Genomic DNA, 27,610 nt, shown 5'->3' with positions numbered 1-27,610 from the left:
ACACAAGTTATCAATTATACGGCAGGAGGAGGAGGAGGAGAGGGTTCGGAACTTGGACCCCACCCATTTGATTTGTTTGCCAATGTAGTAACATGGGTTGTGTTTGTTTCTAAATGACATATAAATTTATATGTAACATGTACAGCAACAATTTATGTATCTGTGTGTGCGCGTATGTATCTTTTCTCTCTCAGTTTTCATCCTCCTGCTGCACAATTCAGTAAAATTCCTTTGCATCAGTATTCTTTTATTTTTAATTTTCTCACTAGAAGCAAGAAACCAGCTAGTCCGTCAATACCCAACAAAAAAGAAGAAGAAGATGATGATGAAAAAGGAAAAGGAGAAAGAAAAGGAAAACTATGAAAAGGGATTCGTAAAAAATACCAAATTACACTGAAAATAATGATTGAAATTTTTTTTCATCACGCAAAACCTTAAAGTACTTTTGTACTTACCTACAATATATCTCATATCCCACACCCTCTCTCACTCTCTCTCTCTCCCTCTTTCTCATTGTCTTGTCCTTGTAGCTATATCAAATAGTTCCCACAGTTTCCACATCAAACCCATAATCATCACGCCTCTACCAGCCCACAATCACCCCTCCCTTCCCTTCCCTTTCCCCACTCCTCTCTCTCTCTCCCTTTATCATTATAACACCAAAAACCTCTCTTTTCTTCCTTTAATTTTCTTCTTTCTTTATATCTTTCCTCCATAATGTCCATAAACCAGTTCTCTAGAGACCTTCCAGAAACACTCTGGTGGTCTCAGCATCAACAACGGCAACACCAGCAGCACCAATCTTTCATGGAGCCAAACCCAAACACAGCACACAAACCTCTAATCCCAAACCCCAATTCTTCTTGGCCATCCCACTTTTACCAGCACCACCACCACCACCAGCAAAACTCTTGGCTTAACCCTTACAGTAATAGCCAAGAACCTGACCAAATGTCCACTGCCCAAAACCCGTCTCTCACTTTCAATCTTAACCATGAAGATATCGAAGAAGAACAGGACCCACTAGAAGAACAAGAAAAGCACTATCGTAACAACCAAGAACAGCATCTTCACCAGCAACAACACCACCAAGAACGTGAAGAGCAAAATGAAAAAGAAGGAATGTTCGAGAAACCCTTAACACCAAGTGACGTAGGGAAACTAAACCGTCTAGTAATACCAAAACAGCATGCGGAAAAATACTTCCCACTCGGAGGTGACTCAGTCGACAAAGGTTTGTTGCTGAGTTTCGAAGACGAGTTAGGCAAGTGTTGGAGATTTAGGTATTCATATTGGAACAGTAGCCAGAGTTATGTACTGACAAAAGGATGGAGCAGATATGTGAAAGATAAACAGCTTGATGCAGGCGATGTCGTTTTATTTGAACGACATCGTTTAGACGGTGAAAGGCTGTTTATAGGGTGGAGAAGAAGAGATAACAATCATACTAATACCAGTTCGTGTAGTAGTAGCAGCGGAGTGATGGTGCAGGGTAGTAGTGGTGGGGTGTGGAGTAGGGTATTGTATTCTCAGCAGCAGCACCAGCCTTATCAACTTGGTCATGGGGCTAATGTTACTACTCGTGTCCCATATCAACCTGACTGTCTTCATGCAGGTAATTTATTTATTTATTTATTTTTATTTTATCACTATTCACATTATTATTATCTTTCAATAAATGGGATTACTTTTTTTATTTTTTATTTTTCTGATAATGGGAAATGAGCATTAAAGTGCGTGAGAAACACCCTCCAATTAGTTTGGAGGAATGTGGCTGGATTCGGGTTATTTTCAAGTCCTCGGGAGTTGTCTTAAGTATTTCCTTTTTCAAGAAAAACAAATGGAAAATATTACTCAATTTCTGGTATGCATTTAACCCAAGCTAAGCTTGTGGATTCTTCTCTGGCGGCATAAATCTTTCCTACTGTTTAGCGCGTGATTTACCAACTTTATGCAGTTTTAATAATTTCCGAGGAAGTTTATGGGATCATAGTTTGCTTCTTTTGTGGGTTCTCAGGGTCAGGTGGGCAGAACCAAACCATACCAATAGGGAATTCAAAGAGGTTCAGGCTATTTGGGGTGAACTTGGAATGCCAGCTAGACGACTCCGAGCCATCTACACCAGATGGTTCGTCAATGTCCAGCCAGGGTCCAAACCAACAACAACAGTTCTACAGCTCCCATTCTCCTTATAATTCTTCTTCAACTGGCAGTCAAGGTCACATGGTAAGCTATACTTAATTTCTTTTATTAAGCTTAAAAAGGGAATTTTTGAGCTGTTTATTTTATGTACTCTGTATAGTTTAATTCTTTCTGTTTCTTTTAGAGAGACAGATTATTTTATTTTGATTTATTTATTTTTTTAATAAAGAAAGGATTGATTAGGCCAACTATCACATGTCCAATTTAAGTCTAATTTTGAAGCATGATTTATCATGATGAGGAGCTAACTTGGTCTCCTTTTTAGCTTTACCTTTTCTGATATCATTTCTTGACCATAAAAATAAAAGAGAAAGAAAAATAAAAAAGAAAGAACGGCCTAAGTATAATTATAATAACTAAACAGCTTAACCATATAGTTTGAGCTGATGGGTTTCCATTAGTGGACCCATATAATATAAATATTGACATAAAAAGGGATAAAGATTGTTTTTTTTTTTTTTTAATATTTAAACTTCAAGTATATTTGGCCTGTGTTGTTTTATTAGGCCCTTTTCGAGATAGAGAAAAATCAAGGCACGTAAAGTGGAACCGACCAAACCAGACACTAACCAAAGTTATAATTAATTTTGAGTTGAATTGGTCTTTGTTTCTCAAGTTGAACATATCATTGTGTTCTTTGCACCCAAACCCTACACCATGACGAAGATGGCCTCTTTCTTCTTCTTCTTCTTCTTCTTCTTTCCTAGGGTCTCCATTTAAATTTGCCCTTAATAAAGTAGTTTTAAATTTCTTTAATTTTTAAAGGGCTTGAAAATTTTACCTACATAAAGGGCATGAAATATATTTTAATGGCTTCAAGTAAGGGGGAGAGGGGTCAGTACCGACCATAAAAGAGAGTAAAATCAAGACATAATTAAGGAACAGCCTCACTCATTTGTCTGGTGATATATTATTGGTCATGTTAGATCGATGGAAAGTAATGTGAACTGCCTACTGTCAATTATTAAACAAAGAAAATTGATGGTCAACAAGAGTTATTCTCACATGATAGTTAGGCACATGTGCTTAAATAATATACAAATAATTGTATTATGTTGAAAAGTAATTCCATATATATTTTCATTTATAAAAATTGATAAGATTTTGAGTTTAGATTTTGTTCGTCCACGATCAATTATTGATGGAGTTTTTTTTTTTTCTTTTTGTGATAGATAATAAAGTAATTTGAATTGTCAAATTTTTTTTTTTTAAATGATGAAAATAACTTAAATATGTATGTGATTGTAACAGGATATAACTTTCTCACAAGATGTCAACCAAATGAGAAATCGTCGAGGATAAGATCTTGAGGATGTGACTTATTTTTGGAATTTGACTTAATTGAACACAACACCAACACCAACACCAGCCACCCCCTCCCTCTCCCTCTCCCCCTCCCTCTCTTCCACTTGGAAAAGGTCGGTCCAAAAGATTTTATGAAAGACCAGAAAAAAGAAAAAAAAAGAAAAAAAAAAACATATTCTCCTTTTCTTAATATTAAAAAAGAAACAAGAAAAAGAAATCCTGAATAAATCAGGTGTGGAAATTTCAAGCCAGGAAGGGGAGGTGGGGCCCCAAAAGAAAATAGTAGCAATCGAGAGAATTTATTGCCAAATGGGCAGAAAAGAGAAAGAAGAATAAGAAAGATGGGGTTGGGAATTGAATTTGTGGGAGAGGAATCTATTTGGTGTACTGTTGAGATTCTGTCTGAAGATTTTTCATAATCACAACAATGGAATACAAAGGAAAGGTGATGGGTATGGTGCTGGTGACTTTGAATAGATGAATGACAGCTCTTCTACTGGTTACTACTGCTACCTGTACCCATTACTCCTGCTGTACTTCTTCTTTTCTACCTTAGCCCATTACTCCTGTACTTCTTCTTCTTCTTCTTCTTCTTCTTCTTCAACATCAATCTATCTATGCAACTTGTTTTTTATGCTTTTTTGCACAGTCCCAGAGCATGTCTCATTTCCTTGTAATTTTTTTTTTTTTTTTTTTTCAATGTAATTGTAATTCTCACTTCAAGTTAAGAAGGGAACAGATAAAACAACAACAAATAACATTGTCTGCATTTCAGTGAACAGTTTAACATGTTCCATATGGGTGGTGATGGACAGGATAGGGTTCATAAGATCAATGCAAATCGTACTGTTTGTCCTCAAAGATCCATATAATACTGTTCATACAAGAAAAAGAAAAAAGTAATAGAAAAAGAGTTGCAGTAATGAACAAATGTGAAAAGAAGACACATACTAAAGTATGCAGTTAAGAACATATGACATAAGTTTGTAACATAAATGTTCTTTATTCATTTACTGTCCTATTTCTGCCTATAGGACTAGAACAAACTATCTTCAGATTTCTTTACACAGAAAACAACATAGTTTTCCCTTTGCTAAACACCAGAATATATAATCTACACCTTTGCCTAGAAGCCCCAGATCATTCTTATGTTCTCCAGCAGCAAGAGCAGCCCCCAATTAATCTACCAAAAGACATTAAAAGGTCTACCCTAAATATTAGTAGCAATCAAGTTGAATTTAAAAACTCCAAATGATAGAGAACTCATATCAAGAATTTAACTGCTAGATGTCAGTTATATGACAAAATAGAGATTGTGGAACCAGATGATGCTCCCTCTCAAACCCAACTGAGTGGGGAGTATGCCACTCAATGATTTCTCCACAAAATATTACCCCACATAACTCTCTCTCTCTCTCTCTCTCACACACGCTCACAAACACGCACACAATATGCCGTCACATGCGAAAAGATCCTTGCAAAGAAGATGATCTTCCATGAAAAGCATAATTAGAAATCTTGAACAATAGATGCATAAAAAGTAATCGACATTTGACATGCTTCCAAAAGGACTTGGGGCAAAATAAGCCTGAAATTTAATAAAACATTATGTCTTGATACATTTACAACTCGGTTCATTAATTTATAACAAATTCGCATTGTCATACATGTTTAACTACAAGTTCCTCCTATGATACTGAAGTTTGACATCTATTTTACATAGATTTTCAAGCAACTAAGAACTTGATTTGATTAATGGAATCATTTGACAACAACTTTTGAACAGCATTATCCCTTAAAGATTACCATAAATAATTGGCCTAATGTAGGATTTCATCATGAGACACCTCAATGGTTTATGCTGAGTACTTCCCACTTGGACGTATCAAGTCCAAACTCCAAATGATCTGTCCTATCAAATAAGCATACCTATTAATTTTACATCCATCCGCCATGAATCGAATAAATTGAGCTTCTTTTTTTTTCAGCCGAAAAGGCACCTTATGTCAAGACAAGCTGAGCACTATCTGGTAAATGACCAAGGAATTCATTTCCTAGGTCTCTTCACACATCCTAATCAGCAACAAATCCAATTACAGTGCAACAAAATTGAGTACATGCTAACAATATGAAGGCCAAAATTGGTATCATCAAAGTAGACAGCAAGGGAAAATTGTCAATTCACCCTAATGGCAATAATGCTATCTGTGACTAATAATGGATGTGAGCAAAGCAGCATCAAAAATTGCAGTCCACCAATTAGAAACAGCCTCTCATCTATTAAAGTTAAGCTTCGATAACATATCACTCCATACAGTGTCAAAGACCAAAGCCTTCTAGCTTATCACCACATGTTCATTACAACTTGTAAATGAACTGAAAAGATTGACACAATTGGGCAATAAATTAACAAAAAGACTAGCAGATATATGCATTACCTGAGTGAATGATCATAAACAGTATCAAGTGAGTGTTAGGGCCCAGAAATTATTCAGGCACAAGAGACACCATTGACCTTGCTAGCAAAGGTGTCCAATGCTTAGTGCTCTACAAGTGGGAGGGTCCCTAAATGGGTTATTATCAAAAGGCAGTGGCCAATCAAAGGAGTAAAGAGACTTGTCCTGTATGCTTCATTTGTTCAAAAGAATAATTTCAATCATGCATGACTTGGTACAGTAATGATATAGAAAAACCATGTGAGTATTTCCTCATCCACTTGGCTTTTCCTCTTATCAAGCTTTTTCTTTTGGAGTTTTGGTTCAGTCCCACCTCTGCCTCCTTCCATTACCTGCCAAAGAAAAATGAAGAACCCAAGTGAATACCTTCCCCCTCAGGAACTCAAACAAGCATTGGTGGTAAAACATTGTTGACAATGTATAAACATTGTGGACAGATAAAAAATTGCAGATAGAGAACACTTACCAAAACACGTACTAATAAATTTGAAAAACTGTAGATTCTAAAATGTATTTATCAACTAATTATCAAATAAAAAAACAAATAAGAAAAGAAAAAAGAAAAAAGAAATCAATACCACAACTCAATTTTGAAAAAGAATTCATCTCATAATAGGAAAAGAAGTGTATTATCTACAAGTCAAGAAACATATTAGTTTATTGTTCGCAAGGCTCCACTGATAGGCACAAATATATTAGTTATTAGTCATCGAGTTCTAATCACAAAATCATATCCCTGACAAGACTTAAAGCAAGTGCATGTGCTTGAAAAGACTCGACCAAAATCAATCGAACAGCGGGTGGGATGTGGAAACCCCACTAACAATATTACTTGAAAAAATAATTCCACAATCAGTTTCTCAATCACAGTAAACTCTAATCTAAAACAGTAAGAGAGAATGATAACTTTCTTCTATTATCGACAAAGCAACCTTCATTAACAGCTTATTAGTAGTGTGCAATTCATTAAAAGTGCGGTAAGGGCCCATTTTTAATCCAGGAGCTGCAAGTCCATTCAGCTTTCAGACCATGCATGCCATAATCATCTATTCACCCTAGAGTTTTATGAACCAATGTGTCTGCCACAAAAAAGTCACCTGCCGTATCTAGTTGTATCAAGGATAGATGCATTTCAATTTGAAGTTCAAAAAACACCTACCAAATATTCCCATTAAATGCTTGGGGATCATCCGAACTAAAGTAAGACTACTAAAAAAGTAAATAACAAAAGATAAGAAGCACCAAAAACCACAGATTCTAATCGTTCTAGAAGGAGGCATGCAGATTCAGCACACTTCTCAAAATATTCACTAAAAGATCAATACTTTGTTTCAAAATTAAAAAGACAAACAGAAAATCTTCCTGAATGCTCCTAGCATGATGAGAAATTCAGATAGTTCAGCAGTGAAAGTACCAGCAAAAGGAGGAGAGAGAAAAAGAAACACAATACTGAGAACAAAAGAAGAATCTACAGGTAGTTCTAACAAAAGCAATACTTACAATTATTCCTTTTCAACAAAGCTGGGAGGCTCCCCTGAGCTTCATAATTAGTCTGAATCGTGTGTACTTCGACAAGCTCTGTTGCTTGTGTTCTCTGGATATGGAAGTCAATAAATTTTTGGATATTACCTCTTGCCATTGATCCACAGCCAGAAACTATCAGGCAACATTACAATTACACTTCACACGGCGCTGATGCACAATTCAGAACTCATTAAGATGCCTCAGCCACATTAGTGAATATAGTTTTCATAAAGTATGCAATACTTGAGCATTCATTATATTTCCACAAGTGAAAGAACAACAATATTGCCAGATAAACAAAATTTAGCGGATTAAAGCATCAAGAAGTGCTAAAGCTATTCGATGAGAAAAGCTTAGAACAACAAAAATGTGTCTGTGGGTTCTTAGACTCCATAATGGTATAATATGTACAAAAGGTTTTCCAGTGTGTCCACAGTTGTCGACTTTGGTTAATGTACAATAGCTTAGAACCCTCATAAGAGGACGAACACCTAGAACATTTTACATTCTTTTTTGCTAGAGCAGTAACTTCCCACATTGAAGAGATCTGTTACTTGCATCAGCAGTTAATTTGAGAACAAAAACTCGCACTGTTCTAATAAAGCAATAAGTAGTCAAGTCGAATTCTTGGGAGCATCGCCCTCTCGTTCTGTTTTAGATTCTTCTTTCTTGTCCATGACCTGTTGGACGCCTTCTTGATATCCTTCTATAAAACTTTTTAGAGCATCTTTGTATGCTGAAGCTCTTGTCATGTACACCCGCTGCAAAGCAGGCCTTAATGTCTCCATGCCTCCTTTTGCAGCCACAGCTATCAATTTAATTTGTAGCAAAAACAAAAACCGAATGTCAGAACTTAAGGCAAGAAAGCACAAGTTCACAGAAAAAGAAGAATATAGAACAACCTATTACAGCGACTTCCTCTTCTTAATTTTGTATTAGGGTGAGCAAGAAGAGAAATCAGCAGCAAAAGAAATTATCATTATCTTTAAAATGTAATGTTGCTTTTGAAATTTTAGCAAGTATTATGCCCTTTAGGCTACCTTTAAGCATCAACAGTTTTTGTGCAGCACAAAGGCAAGATCAAGGCATGACTTGTAACCTAGTAAATTACGACCACAGTGAGGTTCACTCCATAACCAAACCATTCCTCAAAGAGTTTACTCACAGAATTCTACAGGCTGTAAGGCTTACCAAGTACCAAACAGAGTTTCCCAAAAAGAGTGGCTCCCATTAGGCAGCACATCTGATTCCAATTATCAATCTCAGAACCAAGAGAAATGAGAGAATATAGCAATAGTTTATCACCCTATATAGCATAATTTTTAATGGCTATATAGTGATTATATGAAGGAAAACAAGAAAGGCTGTTTTAACAAAAGATGTATCAGAATCTAGTTCTATTGCTGTCTTCGGTTCTCGTCAGGCTTCTACCCTTTTAAAACCTAAAACCAATAATGAAAACTTATCCCAATCACCTCTATAATCACCTAATAGCATTACAACACAAATACAATCGGACTTGCTCCACCTAAACACAGAAGGCAATGGCTTTTGTTATGAATAAAGTTTGCCTCAATCTAGGGAATGAAGACATTATATTTTCCTAGTGCATTTAATAAATATACAAATTCCATCCCCACTCAGAGCATGATAATCTCATTCCTTTTTATCAACCCAAATAACGAGATTGCACCACCCTGTTTCTACAGCTCCAAAAGCATTATTAAGAAAGACAGAACCTAATAACCACCACAAGAACGAGACAAAAATAAAGGTGGAACTCAACACTCACGGATCACCTCAAAATCCATGAATTAATGGTGTTAACAGAGAAAATCTTATGCAAACAAAGTACGGTCCAGACAACCTTTATGTATTTTCTCAACATTCATATTCATTTCTTTCTCAGTAACTCAAATCTCACCAGAACAAACAAATTCATAATATTAAATTCACAAGAGCCTTCAAAGGCCAACTAGTTCAAAATATGCTGAAAAAATTGCATGTTCAATGTCCTGCAATCTCATTAATAAATGATAATCATGCAAACCAATAGAAACATAAATAATAACAATTAACAGCACCAATCGCATTAGTCAAGCGCTCTTACCAAGATCTTCAAACAATGAAGGCTCTTTCTCTCCAGTTGTGGTACTATTTGTCCCATTAGCTTTATCTTCACTTTCTTCTTTCTTCTTCTTGTAATCATTTGGCCTAAGCTCAGGACCAATATCCCTTACCCAGCTAGCAGCATAAAGCCTTGAGGCCTCTTTCAATATCTAATACAAGTACATAAAGCTACTTACTAACTAAATAAAAAATAGGATCATGCATATGGATAAGTGTGCTCAATTAGCAGAAACTAGCAATTTCTCGTGTACAGGAAAATTTCCCCTTTAAGGCCCAGTGAGAACCCAGAAGTAAAACACTATAAAAGACATATAAAGTATAGCTGAATTCATCAGTTTTGAAGCTTCTAAAGTATACATTTATAAGTGTGCTCAATTTAAAAGCTTGGCATCAGTGTTTGCTGATATTTTTTTCAAAAAAGTCACAGTAGACCCATAACTAAAATAGTAAAAGGACATAAAAATTTATAGGTGAATTCAATATAATTGAAGCTCGTTTACAAAAATTGATGGAGTAGAGAAGAAAGAAAGAAGAGCAGGGGAAATACTAGAAAACCCACAAGTAAGATAGTAAAAAGACATCCAATTTATAGCTAGAATCAACAGAAACGAAGCTTATACATACAAGTTGATAATGTGGATAAGAAAAGGGAACATACTAGAAAACGATCGTGCCAAGTCAATTTGGGTCGTTTGAGATGAGGAGGGTCTGGAAGTGAAGAAGGAAATGCTATTTCTTTCAAATCATAACGAATGTAATCATACACTTTTCTGCGTACAACTTTTAGCTTCATTTCTATTTCTCTTTTCTCTTCTTCTTCTTTTTTCCAAAATTTGAAAGTGTGAAAGAAATTGAGATCTTTGCTGTTGTGTCTCTCGCTCACTTCCAAGTACATTCAGACTTCTTCTAAGACCCGTAAAGTTTGGGCCCAGTGAGCTGAGCGGAATCGGTAAAAAAGAACCCTAAACAACACTAAATTTCTTAAAACAATAAAAAAATTTAATTATGAAAATAAACAAATTAATAGATTGAAAATAAATAAAACCAATCATTTATTTATACGTCGGAAGACAGATATGATTATTTTAAATATAAAAATAAGATTCATAAATAAAATTTAATAAGATTTTTAATATTTAATGTTTATTTATAAAATTTCAAATAACAATAGATTAAATATTTTTATTATATTAATGTAATAAAACAAAGATTATTCTAAGAATATTTCTTAATAATTTTGATATTACATAAATTTATATAATCAATATAATTAATATTATTTTTTATAATTAGAAATTATTATATAATTAAAATATTTAAATATAATATTGAATATTTTTTAAATTAAATTATTATTTAATTAATTAATAAAATATTACAATATAATTGTACATTAACTTTATAATATAATTATAATTATTATCTATTTAAATATAATTAATATATTATTTTTTAGTATTAGAATTTGTATGTAATTAGAAATATGATTTATTAATTAATAAATTATCTTAAGACGTATCAAAAGTTTAAATAATTAAGAACATAAGTTTAAACTCTATGTACCAAAATAAATATATATATATAAATAAAAACTTCATGTATCGAAATAAGAACACACGTGTTAAGAAAATTTAAGTATATATATAAATTTATATGAAAATCTTACTTATAAAATAAAATTTTGACTTAAATAAATATATTATCTGTAATAAAAAAAATTAAGTAGAGAAATTTAGGAAAAAAAATTACTAGAATGGTAAAAATCATAAAATTAATTATTTCTGAGAATTTTGCTAGAAAACTATTGCACTCTATCATTATAAGTCTATCTTTTTAATTTAAACTATTATTAGATTTTATTTTGAATAATTTATTAATTTATATATTACTTTATTAATTTAGACTATCAATAAATCTATATATAATTTTTAATCATTTACATAAGTCAAATTTATATAAATAAATATTGTAATTTTAAGTAGCTCTAATTAAATTTAAAAAGTGAATAAAAATCTTTAATAAGAAAAAATAATATATTTAGTTAATCGATAATTAATGATTATATATAATGACTAATATAGTATTTAATTATATCAAAAATATTAAAATATAAATAATATTAAGTTTTATAAATTTATACGATGATAATACAATAATTTCTTCTCTTAAAAATAGCTAATTTGGGATAATCTATTATACTCTTAGATATAAAGAATGCCTCCATGTTTTTCTAAGTGCATATTTCAATCATAACATATAATGATTGATTTGAATAAATCCTTAAATGAATGAAAACTTTCAAGGTTAGACTATCTTTTTATATATATTTTTAATTTTTTTTTTCATATATGAATAAATTGAAAAGGAGTAAATAATGTCTTATAAAATCATCAGTTATTTTAAATGTCATGAATATAAAGAAATCCTAAGAGTATCTCACAGAAAGCATTTATATTTGATTTTTTTTTGTAACTTCTTTTGTTATCACTTAGTTGAAGTAAAAAGACCTTCTCATTTTACCTCCATGAAACAATAGAATTAAATATCTTTTTTTTTTTTTCTTTTTTGAGAAGGATAGCGAAATAGGAAATATGGAGAAAAAGTTTTATAAGAATTTTAAAGGAAATATTTAATCCTTTAAGAAAGAAATTAATTGAACTTTTAAATAGGTTTCCAATTTAGTTGTGGCTCTAGTAAAAATAGTTGTGGAAATAGAAGTAGCCTTTTTTTTTTTTAAATAAAATCCTAAATTATAACAATAAAACAGATCCTAAATAGAATCTAAACTCTAACTCAATATATGAATATGATGACAGCTTGTTACTAAAATAGAATACAAACTCTAAAAGGAATATTTATCTTATTTTAATAATAATAATCAACATCGCATTATATGGTAAACATGGATATTCTCAAATAAGAAAAGTCATTATACATATTTAGTAAATCCACTGACTACAGTTACTTCTTTGTTAACAATCAAATAGCAGCATGATCAAAGACAATTAACAGCCACAATCCCTTCTCTCTCTCTCTCCTTCCTCTTCTTATGGATCATCATCAACCCACAATCCAAAAACAACAGTTTTTTCTTTTCCCAATTATAATCAAGAGAGGACTTGTTTATGCAATATCTTTTCTTGTTATCATAATCTCTTCAGTCTTCTTTGTCTCTGATCTTATAGCTCCTTTCGGACCCCAGCAACTTTTTCGTTTTGATTTCTTGTCACAAATCCAACTTAACAGTAATAAAAGATCATCATCATCATCATCAAAGGAAACCTGTGATTACTCTACTGGAAGATGGGTTCGGGACGAAAGTTACAAGATTCAATCCTATGATGAAACATGCCCGTTTCTTGATCCCGGTTTCCGGTGCCGGAGATGTGGAAGGAAAGACGTAGAGTATCTGAACTGGCGATGGCAACCTGAGGGCTGTGATATACCAAGGTAAAGACAAGTATCTTTTATATGCTTGTTATCTTTATGCATGGTTTTGCATGGTCGTGTTATGTTGTGTAGAATACAAATATTGCTAGCAATTTTAGAAAACAAACTCATAATATGGTTGGTACGTCACTGGCCCTCCATTTCTGTTTACTGATTAGATTTTGCAGAAAAGAAGAATTGTCCATGGTATCAAAAGAGGCAATTTTCAGTCACTTTTATAACGTTTTTTGTTTTACAATCACAACGGCATATATACCTCGATGACACAAAAAAGGAAAAGAAAAAACAAGAGTAAAATAAATAAAATAAAAAAGTATTATTTTTTCTTTTTCTTTGCCAGAGCAAAATGTCCTCTATTTTCTCGTCAAATGTCAATTTGTGTTTTAGAGGACAGGCTTCAGCCTTTTTAATACACGTTAACTACATGACAGAATCTGTACAGGGAGCATTCACGATCACTGTACAGTAATAGTGGCTGCATCATTTTGACAAACTTTTTCTAGGCCCTACTAATTCCAAGGCTGATATATCAAGAATAATTATAATCTTTTCTCACTGGCACTGAGGATCCAAGTTTGCCAACAGCCTTGATCATAACAAATACACGAACAACTTGTCGATTAGAGAATAGAATACTGTAAATTATTTGTTTCAAGTATTTGTCGCATAGTATAAGAGGTCTGACATTTCACCATTCAACCTTGACAACTGATAATATTCTCACTAGATAAAATGGCTGTAGAAATAAGCATATCCCGTAACTAAAGTGAGATTATAATTATCATTAAACCTTCTATATCCCTACTCAGGTTTAATGCAAGCGACCTTCTAGAGAGGAGCATGAATGGGAGGATTGTGTTTGCTGGAGATTCTATTGAAAGAAACCAGTGGGAGTCATTCCTGTGCATGCTAAGCCAAGGAGTTCCAAATAAGTCAACAATATATGAAGAGCATGGGAACCCCATAACCAAACACAAGGGCTTCCTCTCTCTGCGTTTCAGTGAATACAACCTGACTGTAGAATATTATAGGGTGCCTTTCCTGGTATCTGTTGGCCGGCCGCCAGTTAATTCCTCAGTTGATGTCAAGATGACCGTAAAGGTCGACCGCTTGCACTGGTTTTCCACAAAGTGGGTAGGGGCAGACATTCTGGTTTTCAGTGGAGGCCATTGGTGGAATGAAGATAAAACAGTGAAGATGTACGGCCTTTCAAATTCTCCACTCTATTCTAGTTTTTCTTTCTCCTTTTGTTTTCCCTTTTTTTCCCTGCTTGATAACTGTACTTTCGTTCATTCAGGGGCTGTTACTTTGAGGATGGGGGGAAAGTAAACATGTCCATGAATGTGATGGAGGCATTTCAAAGATCTTTGCAGACATGGAAGTCATGGGCATTAGAGAGTTTGGATCCTGAAAGAACTCACATTTTCTATCGCAGCTTCTCACCGGTGCATTACAGGCAAGTATTACGGGAAATTTATAGCAACTTCCCGTCTGAGAATTATGAATTTGTTTTCTGAACAGAGCATCGGGTAATATTTAGGTCATAATTTAACCGAGTAAAATGGCAGGAATGGCACATGGAACACTGGGGGACGGTGTGATGTGGACATGCAACCAGAGACAAATTACATGAATCTGGAACCTGAGCCAGTGAATAATCAATTGATTTCCAACATAATAAAACAGATGGAATTGGAATACAGAATAAAGAATATTCAGTACTTAAATATCACACATCTGACACGGTTCAGGTTCGATGGTCACCCTTCAGTCCATCGCGAGCCAGGCACTCCAGTTCCTGCTCCACAAGACTGCAGCCACTGGTGCCTGCCCGGAATACCAGACATATGGAATGAAATTCTCTATGCTCATTTATTGTCAATGGAATTCAGAAAGCGATGATCTTACCTTGTCAGAATAGTGAGGACTTGAAAGTCAGTCATATTTTTTGGAGTTGTATATAATCTGGGCTCCTTCTAACTAGGCTAATTCCTCATCTTCACTGGCATCAGCTTCACTGGTTTCCATTTCCTTCACTTTCTCAAGCTGCCTCAGAAGCTCCAACCTTTCTGGTCCATAAGTGGAAGGTATCTGCCAAATAGCACCCTGCTTGTTAGAGATTGGCATCCAAATAAGGACTTAAGAGAATCATTATGGTCAGAAACCACAGACCAAAGCTGGCACATAGCGCTGAATAGCAGCCAACATTGCAGCATGCCCAACTGCAGTAACCTGTGGAACACAGAATTATTGATTATACAACTTGACACGTACAGATTAATGACATTATCAATTTAAATGTGAAACCATTTGGATGGTGTTTAACTAATCCACTTATTTGCTTCATAAAAGCAACGATTCAAACTTGAAATGTGATATGAGAAGCCCAATCCTGATCAATTCTTTTCATGACAAAATTAAAAGTGATAATTTCAAGCAGTCGAAATCTCACTATAAATAGTTTGTCATCAATGGAGCAAGCTACCACTGGAATTGTGATAAGGACAACCTTGGAATCAAATCTAGAATCAGAACACCAACCAAAATGCAATTGGAACCAAATCTAGAATCAGAAAACCAACCAAATGCAAGGCAAAAAGGGATGGTAGCCATTAGTTTAATAGTGCACTTCCGGCAAGCCAGATTTATTTTGGTGCCCCAGTATGCATCCAAGGCATGTCAAGCCTGTGCAGGTTTAACAAACAGGCACATTTTTGGCAAACTAGCATATTCCTCACCAGAGGTGTATCAGCATGTTATAGCACACTCGGAGGAAGTCAGTAGAGGTATAATAGTAGAAAAGAGAAAATGAGAACAAAAGGCCTTCCAGTATCCTCTGTTTTTATTACCCAAGTCAATAAAAGGGTGAAGTGATCTATTGGCATGAGTAGAACAGTATAGCGAAGGACTAAGGGAGCATTTTCTGATTTTCTTCAGACCCACTTTGCCACCTGTTCTAACACTGATTTACCAACAATACTCCAGAAACTAGGGAGAGAATAAAGGATCCTTTTGCATTTAAAATTAACCATCTCAACCACCAGATGAAAGTTTTGAAGCATAGCAGTCGCATGGATTTACCATGATGAACATGAAGACGAGAATTGAGAGAGCTGCAGTGATATATTGATGTTTGAAATGTTATGATTAAACTTACAGGAAGAAGCATTAAAACCCCAATAGGAACAACTGATGCCAAGTCAGTCAGTGTTCTCTTAAGAGCCTTTTTCTCTTTCTCCGTTAACTCATCTCCAATTAAGGCTCTCCTAAGCAACCCTAGTGCAGCACCAACATCAATTGCTAGAAGCTGAGTTCCTTGGAATACATCCTGCACATAATCAACCATATATCACCATTCAGAAGACAACAAAAGATAATATTCTTGGAAATCTGAATATGGTACACCTTATAGTAGTAAAAAGCTCAAAAAGGAAAGAAACTATCCCAGAAATTGACTAGAGGAATGAAGTTTCAAAATTCAAACTATGATATCTTTATTAGCTATTCAAAGAAATGAAGGATGTGATATGCAAAAGCACATCATAATACAAATTAACAAGGGTATTAAGAAGAATGCCACTTCCTCTCTCCTAATCAGGAACCAAGGACACGAGAAGACAGGCCACCTTAGGAGAGGGAAAAAACAAGAAACAGAATCTTCCGTACACAGTTAAGGAAGATGGGTGTAATTTGCTTAATTTGATTGTTGAAACTCATGAACTGATTGAATCTAACAGTAACCTCAGTTTTAAGTAATAGGTGTCAAATTATGCATGACCACTCAATACATTTATCCGCATGTGGAGTAAATTATGCATGACCACATGCCTCATTGGAGCTAACAGTAACCTCAGTTTTAAGTAATAGGTGTCAAATTTTCTCAGAGCTTTTCTCCCAGAATGACGTATTGTATGTTTATCCTTTCCAATATGAATTTCTTATTCACCCAGCCTTAACTAGTCCACCAAATGTCTATCAACCATCATATAGTAAACACCCGAAGATATTTAGAAAATAAGCTTTTTTAACAAATTGGAAAAAACTAAAGCCCAATACTATTCCCCAAGATCAGCTTGAGGCCACTGATAAAATACTATTTATTTACTAATGGAAGCCCTCACCGTACCGTGCTAGTTTCCTTCAACTTGTCCAAAGACTTTTCAATTATATTTTCTTTCTTTTGAATGTGGACCAATTGAGCACCTCCAGCCTCATCAGAGTTATCAATAACTTCATCAGCTTCCTTAGAAACCTGAAAAAGAAAAACAGCATGTTTGACTAATTAGAAATTTCCCTGGAAGCAACCCAATGAATAGATCTGACCATGTACTAGGGCTTGGTTTAAAGTTCTACCAAAATTTGAAGGGTTCCATCTAAACCTTGATTAATTTTCTTAAGAAATTGAATCTCAAAGCCAGAAGTATGATCAGGTTCTGTGATAAGTAGTTGACAGTAATTATGATGAAATACTGGCATAGATAGACCTGATCACTGCAAGGCTTGAGTTAAAGATTGTTAGAAAGGGATCCATCAGACCTCGACCAGATTTCTTAGGAGATTAATCTCAAGGTCCACACCATAATCAGGCCCAAGGACCAGTAGTTAAAGTAATCATCAAAGTACTGACAAAATGAACCTGATAATGGCATGGTTTGTATAGAAAAATATTGCACAATTTAAGTATTTTAAATTCTTCATTTCTCATTGGATAAAAGGAAATCTCAATGAAAGAAAAGAAAGAAGAACCTTCACAAGCAAGAGAATTGTATAAATAAGACAAAAGAAAGGCAACAGATTACAAGAAGCATAACTAGAACATCTGGAGCACCAGGCTAGTCAATGCTATTTCAGAAATTTTAATTGATATCATACATCAAAATGATTCTCATAATTTCTCAATTATACCTAGTGAAATTTCTCATATGTAAGAGAAAACCACAAGAACAATGTTAAATAAAGGTGGTCAGAAGCACGAGATGTACCTCTTCATTTTCTGATTGATCAGTACTTCTTTGCACACGTTTTTCTAGTTCCATTAGCTCCTTCCTTAGAAGTTCGAAACGGAGAATCTCATTTGATTCTGACTCTGCAACATCTACAGTCACAATAGTTTGTCCACTATGTTCATCTCCCTGCATTCACCAAATGAATAACACATGAGCTTTCATTATAATGAAGACAGAAACTTTCAAAATCAGAATATATCTTTCAACTCCAGTAACTCCCTCTGTGCAAACAAAATCAGGTAAAGAATTAGTGCATTCATCACTTTTCTAATAACTCTGAAGTCTGAAAGGAGAATTTCTGCTTCTGTATTTCAACTGAGCAACAGCTAATTTTACAGCTAAACTACAATCAATGCTTGAGTATTTAAATATTTAAATGTTCCTGACCTCCAATATGATAATTCTCTAATTTTATCTATTGGACCATTTTTTACAGATCATTTGCATATTTAAATGTTTAAATGCTCTGGACCTCCAATATTTATAAACCAGATCATTTGCATTAACTATACCTTAAATTTTTATAGAGACCAAGGAGGACTTCTAACTTTTGTATTTGTCACAAGCCCAATCACTTTTCCATCAAGATCACATTTCAACTTCAGAATAATATGCATCAAGTATCATAAAGACATTTTTGTTGTCAATAATTCTCCATTTTCAAAAGGACTACATACAGTAATTATTAATCTCTTAGATCTGGCATCAGATTTCAGATTTATCATATCCTTCAGCATGGAAATATGGAACATAATATTACTACGGTAAGGATAACCTTGCCAAGTACCAGCCACGTATAGGAAATCAACTATCCATTCGACAGCCTACCCAGTGCAATTTTGTTAGTTTTGTTTCGTTCTAATGAACTTTTGAAGTGGACAAGGGAATGGAGAAAAGGCAAGTGTAAGGATGAGGTTGAAGTGCACTCATGCATGCATGTCTAATGATAACTACCATCGGCATTAGTTTTTGTTCAAAACCTACAGTTACGCTAGTGGCAATCACAATGCTTTGATGTATAAAACTGCATGAAACTCAGTTTATGCATTTGACAGTGATTTTCTCAAGGCACATAAGATAAATAATTAATACTATAGGCACATCATGAAGGTAGTACATACAGATCCATCTCTCACTGCTATGTCAGGATCAGGCTTCTTAGTTGGAAAGCGCACAAAGGAGTTCCATAGTCCTTGAGATTTACTGACAACTCATACAAAGAAAGAGAAGGCAATGCAACTCAGCATGAAATAGATCAAACTACTTGCATACACAGCACAAACATACACCAGGGTTTTCATACCTGTTGTTCTTCTCTAGTCTTATATCAGCATTCTTTCTCCTCTTCCCTTTTAAATGCACTTGCTGCTTGCTAACAGAAGGCTGAGAATCACTTTCATCATCACCCTTGAAATCAGTACTCAAGTATCAATATGATAGATGAGAATTGTATAAAATTTCAATAAAGAGGATAATAATAGAATGATAAGTCCAAGTATAAAGCAGATGTTGAAGGATGAAATAGAGAAGAATTAAAATGCACTCTTGTCAAATATAAAGAAACAAATGATAATCTACTTTGAATATTAAAGAAAAAATCCAGCACCACCATTGTCCATAGAACAAGCAGGAAAATTAACATGTACCTGGTTTTATTTGCATTTTGATTTCCTCTACATGAAATGACTATTAAATACTAAGCAGGAACATTTCCTATTCCACATCACTAACAGATGCAATCAGTCTGTTATTAAGGAACAAACACAAAAATTAAGCACTCCCAAATGACATTCGTGTTTAGAAAATTATAAAACCACATCAAAATTATAAAATATGCTACTTTGTAGAACAAATGAATAAATATGCAAATGCACATGCACGCACCACCTATGAGTACATGCCAGCTATGACAGGGAATGTAATTAGCTCTCAGCAGTAGTTAATATGTTTTGAAGTGCTCATTCAATTGAATGTTAGGAAAAAAAGGAATACCTGCTGAAGGGAAGCTGCTTTTGCTCTGAAAGATGCCTCCAGAAATTCAGCTTCTTTTTTAAGTTTCCTTATTCTTTCAAGATCAGAACAAGCTGCTTTTAATTGCTCTTTTCCAGAATTAGAGCTTGAGACATGCAACTCTTGCAGCAATTTCTCTAGTCTCAGCAGAGCTCCTTCAACACTTTCCAATGCCTGACCAAATGCAAGGCACAGTGAGCAGCATTCAATAAATTCTAAATGCAATAAGAAGCACATCAGTGGGGACAGATATTGTATTAATATATACATATATATAGTAATTAGGTGATCAAGTGTGTCCCATAAACATTCTGCAAGGAAAAGGCTATCACCACAGCTAAACAAATTTGTCCATAGACACATAAATGTCATTGGATTGATATAGCTTGATTTCTTTCATTCAAATTCAATCCTTTCTGCTATGGCCTTCCAAGAACAAAATCATCTTTTCTATCAATAATTAAGGGATTCACATTTGATCTTCTAACCTACCAAGGATTATTTCATCAGTCCTTGACTTAGCCCACCAAAGTCATTGTTTCATTTGTGACATCATGTTTATCATCCTAACGCTCATCTTATTTCTCCAAAGGAATCTTAAACACCACTTACGACCGGAAAACAATTGTCCAAGGTATCTGTTAAGATGCCACTTCACTAGTTAGGTTCACAATACATCTCTTAATAAATGATAAATGGGCTTGGGTAGAACTCATTCCCAAAAACTAGCTCAAAGGAAGAGGGTGCCCAATCCGCATATATACACCATAACAGCCCAGTAACTAAGCGATGTGGGATAAATACAACTTCTGACAATAAAGAACTAAGAGTTTCACACATTGCCATGTTTGTCAATATTCATTGCACATAAGCATGTTAATGTGGTTCTTATACAGATACTTTGACTGCAAGATAGTTCCATCTTTATGCAAATTGTTAACAACATAAATTTTTAAATAAGTGAAACTGATACCAGCAGTCACATGTTTGAATACAGGTCCACTTGATACATTATAATATAATTCTATGGAAGCATGCAGGGAGATGATGAGGGTTGAAGTTCATATGCTTTAAAAATCACACTCTATTTGTAACTAGTCTCTAAACATAGTACTAATGTACACGTTTCAGAGTGTCAATTGCCAAAATAAGTTCATTGTTTTACCCCCATGAGTTATTGGATGATACCAAATACCAACCTGAAATGTGAGAAATTGTAGAAAATGGGAGGCACTTCAACATAAAGGTAAAAGGCAAACCTTGTCAAAAGAATCCATCTCTTTGTCGAGCGGTGAACAAATTCCAGATCCAGTTGCCTGAGTTGTAATTTTCCTACAACATGATTTCTCCAACTGAATCAGCTATAGCTAATACTTCCACAGGAAATATATAGACGATGAAAGGACACCACCAGGTAAATAGTGTCATGAAAACAGGACTTCATAAGTTTGTTAGAACCTTATCCTAATTCTTTATGCTAAGAAAAAAAATTAGAGAACATACAAATTTTGAGAAAGCATACTACTGACATAGAAAAGAAAAGCTAAAAAATAATGCATGAATTGGTAGGAATGTTGACAAAAAAAAATGTGGGCAAAACTGACAGTGGGTTAGTTCAGGTGTTTATGAACTCGCTGCAATGTTAAGCTTCTCATGTCATATTGATGTGCCTCCAAAATTTTGTCCAAAGATAAAACTCATTTATGCATCTTTGACCCCAAATTTAATATCACTGGAGGTATAATTTATGTAACTATGAAGGAGAAAGAACTAAAATATTCCCATTATTAGCGTACCGTGATATCCCCAGTTCCTCCATGCACTCTGTCAATTTTTTGTGCCTAAACAATGATAAAGGAAATGTTAACTGAACTGATGATTGATCTCAAACATGCGCAATGATGGTTGCAATGTACATTCATTACCCCCTTGACAGGAACCTCGCTGCCTTAACATTAGAATGATTTTCCAGCCATTTACTGTATTTAATAAAGCTCTGCATCCAAAAGGAGCAGACATTTAATATGTGAGGGATAGCTTCAGCATTTGGAGCACCTTCACGTTTATTTCCATGGCCATGAGACTGTTTTTGAGTGCTAATATCGCCTGGGTAGAAAGGAAGCCAGTCCAGCTCTTCACAGACTACCTATAGAAAAGCCTATTGTAATTATCCCAAATTAATAACAAAACAGATTTGTGTAATGGTATTGACGTACATGCTAACCTCAACATACAATTGATAAGAACTTATTGATGAAAGTTGAGGATAGTATAATACACTACCCCCGATAAGGTACCTGGCAAAAAAAAGTCCACTCAGTTGAGCTTGTAATGGGAAATCAAAAAAAAAAAAAAAAAGAAAAGAAAGCAAGAAAAGCTACCTAATGAAGGCTTCAATTGGATCGTCAATAACATTAAATCCATTTGCAGATAGATAGGATTGTGTACTTCTTCCTAAGGCAATAAAGAAACCAAATATAGCCAAATCCTTCTCCAAAACCTGCAGTTAATGAGGATTACCTTTTAATACCAGCATCTAAATAATTAGACTATTATTCATCAAGTTTTAAATTCTTTTGATAAATAGCTTAGTGAGTTCTAAGCATTTATACTACAAGCATAAGCAAAAATAACTTTATCCAATGACATCATCTCCTTTACAAAATTCATTCTCAAGTTTTCCATTATGTTCAGGCAGCAAATTGTACTAAGTGATTTTAAAGGTAAGTTGTTTCCTTTACAGGAGCTCACTTCAGTGGGGCCATATTCAATATTGTCAAGCCTTCAGTACTAACCTCAATGCTTTCAGATGTTGTTAACCTTGACCATATTCTCTCTCTATCTATAGCCTGCTGCAGTTGCTTCTGTATAAGATTAACCCAGAAAACAACCTCTTCTGAACTACAATCATCTTTCACTCCGAATGCAGCAGCTCGGGGACCAAAATGGACAAGAAACTCTCTGCGTAGACCAATATCCTTTATATAATGATAAGCTTGGCCCACTGGAACGAAATCAACCAGCATCTCCATCAATCTGCCAGTATTATCTGAGATCATTGAAAAGAATTGCGGGCAAGAAACCTTTGTCGGACCAAGTTTTGTGATTGCAGCAATGCAACTCAGTGCGAGCAACAGTAATGCAATATCACATCCATTGCCCGAGTCCAAGGACATGCCTTCACGGTACCTGGTAGAAACCAAAGTAACTTTATTTCCACCTAGTTACCAAATTTGTTATGGAATATATATGAAACACTTCAAAATCGAGCAACAGGAGCAATGACATACATGGCAGTGGCAGCAGTAAAGCGTAAATCCCCCTCAAAGTAATTAATAAATGATGTCACCACAGCTGGAACTTGCTCAGAGCAAAACCATTCATAAGCCTCAGGATGCTTGGCAGATAGTTTCTCCCTGATTAAACTCTCCAAAGGGGCAGATTGTCGCAATAAACTGCAAAAGATAAAATTGTTGAAAGGTAGCAAAGCCTAAATTAAGTGGAAAGTAAAATGGATGACAGCATGAAATTTACATCAAAAACATTAATGGAGAGATACAGCAATGGTAACTACAAAGGCAAAGATTGTGAACATACAACACAGACAGAGACAAAAGACAGATAGAACCTACAATCAACAGGACAACAAAACTACATAAATCACAAATGTGAAAGTCCAATCAAATTTCTAATGTCTACATTGAGTTATGGCATGACTTTCCACCGATTGATAATAGAAAACATTAACTATTTAGGCATAATAGTTTTGCCAAGCAAATTCTGACAGAAAGAGGACGAGAGATAGAGAGAGGAAGAACAAGAAAAAAAGGAACTTCAAAATTCAATTACTTGATAATTAAATCAAGTAAACTGACCATCTATGGAGAAAGACTTCCCCGAACAACTCACAGCATAAAATGGAAACAATCCAGATAGGTTAAACAATTTGAGATGCTTGTTCTATTCAAAAAGACCTGCAAATAGTTAATTGTTGATGTACATTCACATATATTAATAACGTTGAAGGTTTAGCATATCAATATTTCAAATAGGTACTAAATAGACAAGGTTTTGAAAGATTGAATATAAATTTATGAGGTTATAAATGTGTTATTCAATACCTCTTCTGGACAAAAATATTTACATCCCTATCTCTTCCTTCACCCCGAGATGAAATCTCACATGCTGCTTGCAATAGGGAATACACAGAAGCCTGAGAAATTCATGAAACATAAGGTAGTCTAAACAACATTTCTACCAAAATAATTACAGTCAAAAGTCACACACACACAAAAAATCTCTATGGAAGTATCTAGATCTCTTAGAAGAAATTTTGAGAAACAGAACTACAATAAATCAGATACATACTAGATAACAAAGAAAAAGGCTACAGTAATTGCGGAGGCAAAAAAAATATTTTAAAAAGAAAAAGAAGAGAAAGAAAATAAGGAGTACTTTATGAGATCTCAGAACCAGGACTTTAGTAAGAAGTCTAAGCAAGAATTTTTTTCTGCTGAGGACAGCACAAACTATTGAGATGTTGCCTTCTACTTGAATTGCTGATGGAGATAAATAAACCAAAAATACAAGAAAAGAATTTTTAGAATCTAGATACCTCAGGAGCACAATAGTTGAATATTCAATGTCAAAAGAATTGAATAATCAATGTAGAAGTGTAAAGTACACCCTGGTCATCTATAGAGGCATGAAGCAAATGCATCGCCAAGACAAGGCTGAAAAAGGGGACTCAATTCGCCAAACAAGTAAATGGATGCATATATTTTAAGCCACCAGTTTGGCAACAGGAAAAAGCACAAATATACTAGATCCATTAAGTTAAGCTCCATCAATGATGAATAACTAAGCCTATTACACACATACTATCAAACAAATTGGTAGCAGCAAAAATATCAAATAAAGGTTGAAGTGGTAGAGACCTCCGGAGCAGCAAAGGTTTAATACAATTTGTTTACTATGATTGGCAGCAGTTGCAATCAAAGCAAGGGTGTCATTGATAAGACTGATTATGGCTCTGACATGCAGCTGTAACAGAAAAATAGCAACTTGACTAGCAATGATGTATGGAATGCCAGCAACAATAGTGCAGGTAGTCACTTGCAATTCATACAGGTAACAATAGTGGTGGTTGAGATAATCACATTCTTTTAACAACAGCTACTGAAGGTGTTATAACAGTAGTGAGAGTGCCACCCGCGACTTAGACAGTAAAATATCTTCACTATTCTGTTAGTTAAAACCAAGAAGTAAAGCCAACAAAAGGCAACCAGCATATTCAGACAGGATAATCTCTAAGAAGTCCAAGAGCATTACAGGATGTATTCAATGAAAAAGATTGAGAAATATTAAACTACCATATGGATGATCAAAATACTCATTAATTTTTCATTTCAACAATGAAAAAGTTACCTGATAAGACAGTGTTTTCACCCATGCATTCCTGTCTATACCAAGCCAGGCTGTTGAGAACCAGGATAACTTTGAAAGAGAGCCCTGTTCTTTAATTGCCAACTCAAAACCCCTGGCTGCATCATGTAAAGATTGAACAAGTCTATCACCATAATCTCCATCTTGCAGTGATTGATTGAGTTTGACTCTCATTTCATCTACATCAGAACCAGTACTTGCTGGTGGACTTCCATTGACAGTTAAACCATCATCTGCAGTTGCAAAGGGACTCAGATGCGCTACCCTTCCTGTTTTATGATATGTTGATTGCAATATCCTATATACTGCCAATTGATGGTTCCCATTCCCCAACGAAGGACGTCTCATACTGCATTTTTTCTTTGAATTACCCCAGCTACTCAATATGTAGTCCACGTGAGCAACTCTTCTGAAGGAAGCATGTTGTCCAATTGAATAATTTCGTGACAGGCGTAGATTCGAAGAACTGCCAATTGCAAATACAAAGCTTAACTATAAGCTCTAAGCCTACATGCACATTCAAGAATATTTGCACATTCCGCTGGAATTAGTGAATATAAATTAGCTGTCACACAGTGTTGCAGCAAAGTCCAATACCGAATTTAACATAAAAAGGTAATTGTACCATCATTTTTTGTTCCCTGCATATATACTTATTAATACCAAGGTAATTTAACATAAATGGCAAAAGACACTGAAAACTGAATGCCAGACAGCAATTCAATTACAAAGGAAACTGAAATTTATTTCTCTAATATTCAATTGTTTTCCGAACATTCAATTTTTTATTTTCATTTCCTCTAGTTTCTGAGCATCTAAACAACAAATTCAAAGCAACAAATAAAAACAGAAAGTTCCAACAAGTAATTAAATTCCAAACACCCTAGCTGTTAAACAAGCAAACAACAGTCAAACCTGATGGCTAACGTATTAATTTCTTCAAAAGGAAAAAAAAAAAAAAAACACACAGACACACATAATCATTAGATAAGAATTAGAGGACCTTGAAGGTGTAAAGGTATGATGCTGCAACTTTACTGCCATAAACTTTACAAAAAGAAAATAGAAGAAGAACTAAGGAAATTCAGCGGGAAAAAATGTAGTGTTTGGGTCGCGGGAAAATTTATAGAGAAACAGTGGGAAAGGAAGAGAAAATGTGAGGAAGAAGAAAACTGGAGAAACTAGAAAGCGGTTTTTGATGACGTGGCAGTCAGACTTTATCCGTATACGTGGAAACGCGAGTGATCACATCTATTTTGTGGCAGCCAAACAATGTCTAGATACCGGTACAGTTCCCAAATTTATATTTCTTGCCGTTCTTTTCGGGTCGGGTACTCAAATAATAGCTCGAAAAATTGACAAAATAAGCAACCACGGATCTTTTAAATTTGATGAACGGCTACCCGACTCTATCCGACTTGAATAGAATATGTTTCAGAAATATACAATCAAATCAGGGTGAGTTTGTAAATAATTTCTGATACTTGTGATGATCGAATTTGGATGGATTTAGATTAAATTTCTAATATTTGTAACGGGGGTGTAAACTTTGCGGGTAATGGATATTTATCTTGTATTATTAATTTTTATTTAATTGATTTAGATTTTATTAATAAAGTAGTATTTTATTATATTATTTTATCCATTGATCCATTTTAAATGGATATAATAAAACTTCTTTATAAACTAAATAAAATTTATAACTATGAGGAAATTATAATTTAAGTTTGAGTTCTAAAATATTTTTTAAAATTTTTATTTAATATTATTGGTAAAATAATAGAAATTAAAAATAAAATATATAAATATTTTTTCATACTATATAAATAAAATTAGTAAGATAAAATAATATTATAGTAAGATAAAACATAGCATAACATACATTTTTTAAAGTTATATATAAATATTACTATATATAGAAATATTTTTTAAAGTATAATTTAAAAAATATATAATTTATTACAATAAAAATTTATTTTTATATATAAACGCTCAAATTATAACAATAATCTTTTATTATTATAAAGAAAATATTTTATATAAAAATATTTTATATAAAAATATTTTATGGTATTTATTTTA

At 34.1% G+C, this 27,610-nt stretch overlaps 4 protein-coding genes across 5 annotated transcripts; 2 read left to right on the top strand and 2 right to left on the bottom strand.

The window, feature by feature from the left end:
• Nucleotides 1–397: 397 nt before the first annotated feature.
• Nucleotides 398–4,141, top strand: LOC8269717 (B3 domain-containing protein At2g36080). Its single transcript, XM_002530476.4, has 3 exons — nt 398–1,615; nt 2,018–2,226; nt 3,454–4,141. Exons 1-3 carry the CDS (start codon nt 718–720, stop codon nt 3,502–3,504), a joined length of 1,158 nt encoding a protein of 385 aa, XP_002530522.2. The 5' UTR covers nt 398–717; the 3' UTR covers nt 3,505–4,141.
• A 3,639-nt stretch (nt 4,142–7,780) lies between these two features.
• Nucleotides 7,781–10,521, bottom strand: LOC8269718. The gene is made up of 3 exons (XM_002530477.4): nt 10,276–10,521; nt 9,598–9,766; nt 7,781–8,295 (listed from the first exon to the last, which is right to left on the bottom strand). The coding sequence occupies exons 1-3, from the start codon at nt 10,510–10,512 to the stop codon at nt 8,102–8,104; spliced, it is 600 nt and encodes a 199-aa protein (XP_002530523.2). The 5' UTR covers nt 10,513–10,521; the 3' UTR covers nt 7,781–8,101.
• A 2,085-nt stretch (nt 10,522–12,606) lies between these two features.
• LOC8269719 (protein trichome birefringence-like 9) lies at nt 12,607–14,977 on the top strand. Its single transcript, XM_025159371.2, has 4 exons — nt 12,607–13,067; nt 13,877–14,266; nt 14,365–14,523; nt 14,636–14,977. Exons 1-4 carry the CDS (start codon nt 12,667–12,669, stop codon nt 14,967–14,969), a joined length of 1,284 nt encoding a protein of 427 aa, XP_025015139.2. The 5' UTR covers nt 12,607–12,666; the 3' UTR covers nt 14,970–14,977.
• LOC8269720 lies at nt 14,693–26,807 on the bottom strand. 2 transcript variants are annotated; one of them, XM_015726203.3, is made up of 19 exons: nt 26,532–26,797; nt 25,511–25,994; nt 24,205–24,296; nt 23,374–23,538; nt 22,879–23,272; nt 22,465–22,583; nt 22,308–22,380; nt 22,009–22,229; nt 21,880–21,924; nt 21,343–21,415; nt 20,066–20,257; nt 19,377–19,480; nt 19,195–19,276; nt 18,050–18,199; nt 17,194–17,319; nt 16,225–16,395; nt 15,240–15,299; nt 14,976–15,158; nt 14,693–14,894 (listed from the first exon to the last, which is right to left on the bottom strand). In XM_015726203.3, the coding sequence occupies exons 1-18, from the start codon at nt 26,570–26,572 to the stop codon at nt 15,048–15,050; spliced, it is 2,703 nt and encodes a 900-aa protein (XP_015581689.2). In that variant the 5' UTR covers nt 26,573–26,797; the 3' UTR covers nt 14,693–14,894; nt 14,976–15,047. The 2 variants fall into 2 exon arrangements, with proteins under 2 accessions (XP_015581689.2, XP_048236158.1); XM_048380201.1 differs by lacking the exons at nt 14,693–14,894; nt 14,976–15,158; nt 15,240–15,299; nt 16,225–16,395; nt 19,195–19,276 and having other exon boundaries at nt 17,246–17,319; nt 26,532–26,807.
• Nucleotides 26,808–27,610: the final 803 nt, after the last annotated feature.

Source organism: Ricinus communis, chromosome 10 (assembly GCF_019578655.1).
Source record: "Ricinus communis isolate WT05 ecotype wild-type chromosome 10, ASM1957865v1, whole genome shotgun sequence".
NCBI lineage: Eukaryota > Viridiplantae > Streptophyta > Magnoliopsida > Malpighiales > Euphorbiaceae > Ricinus > Ricinus communis.
This window is presented reverse-complemented; position numbering and strand designations above follow the sequence as displayed.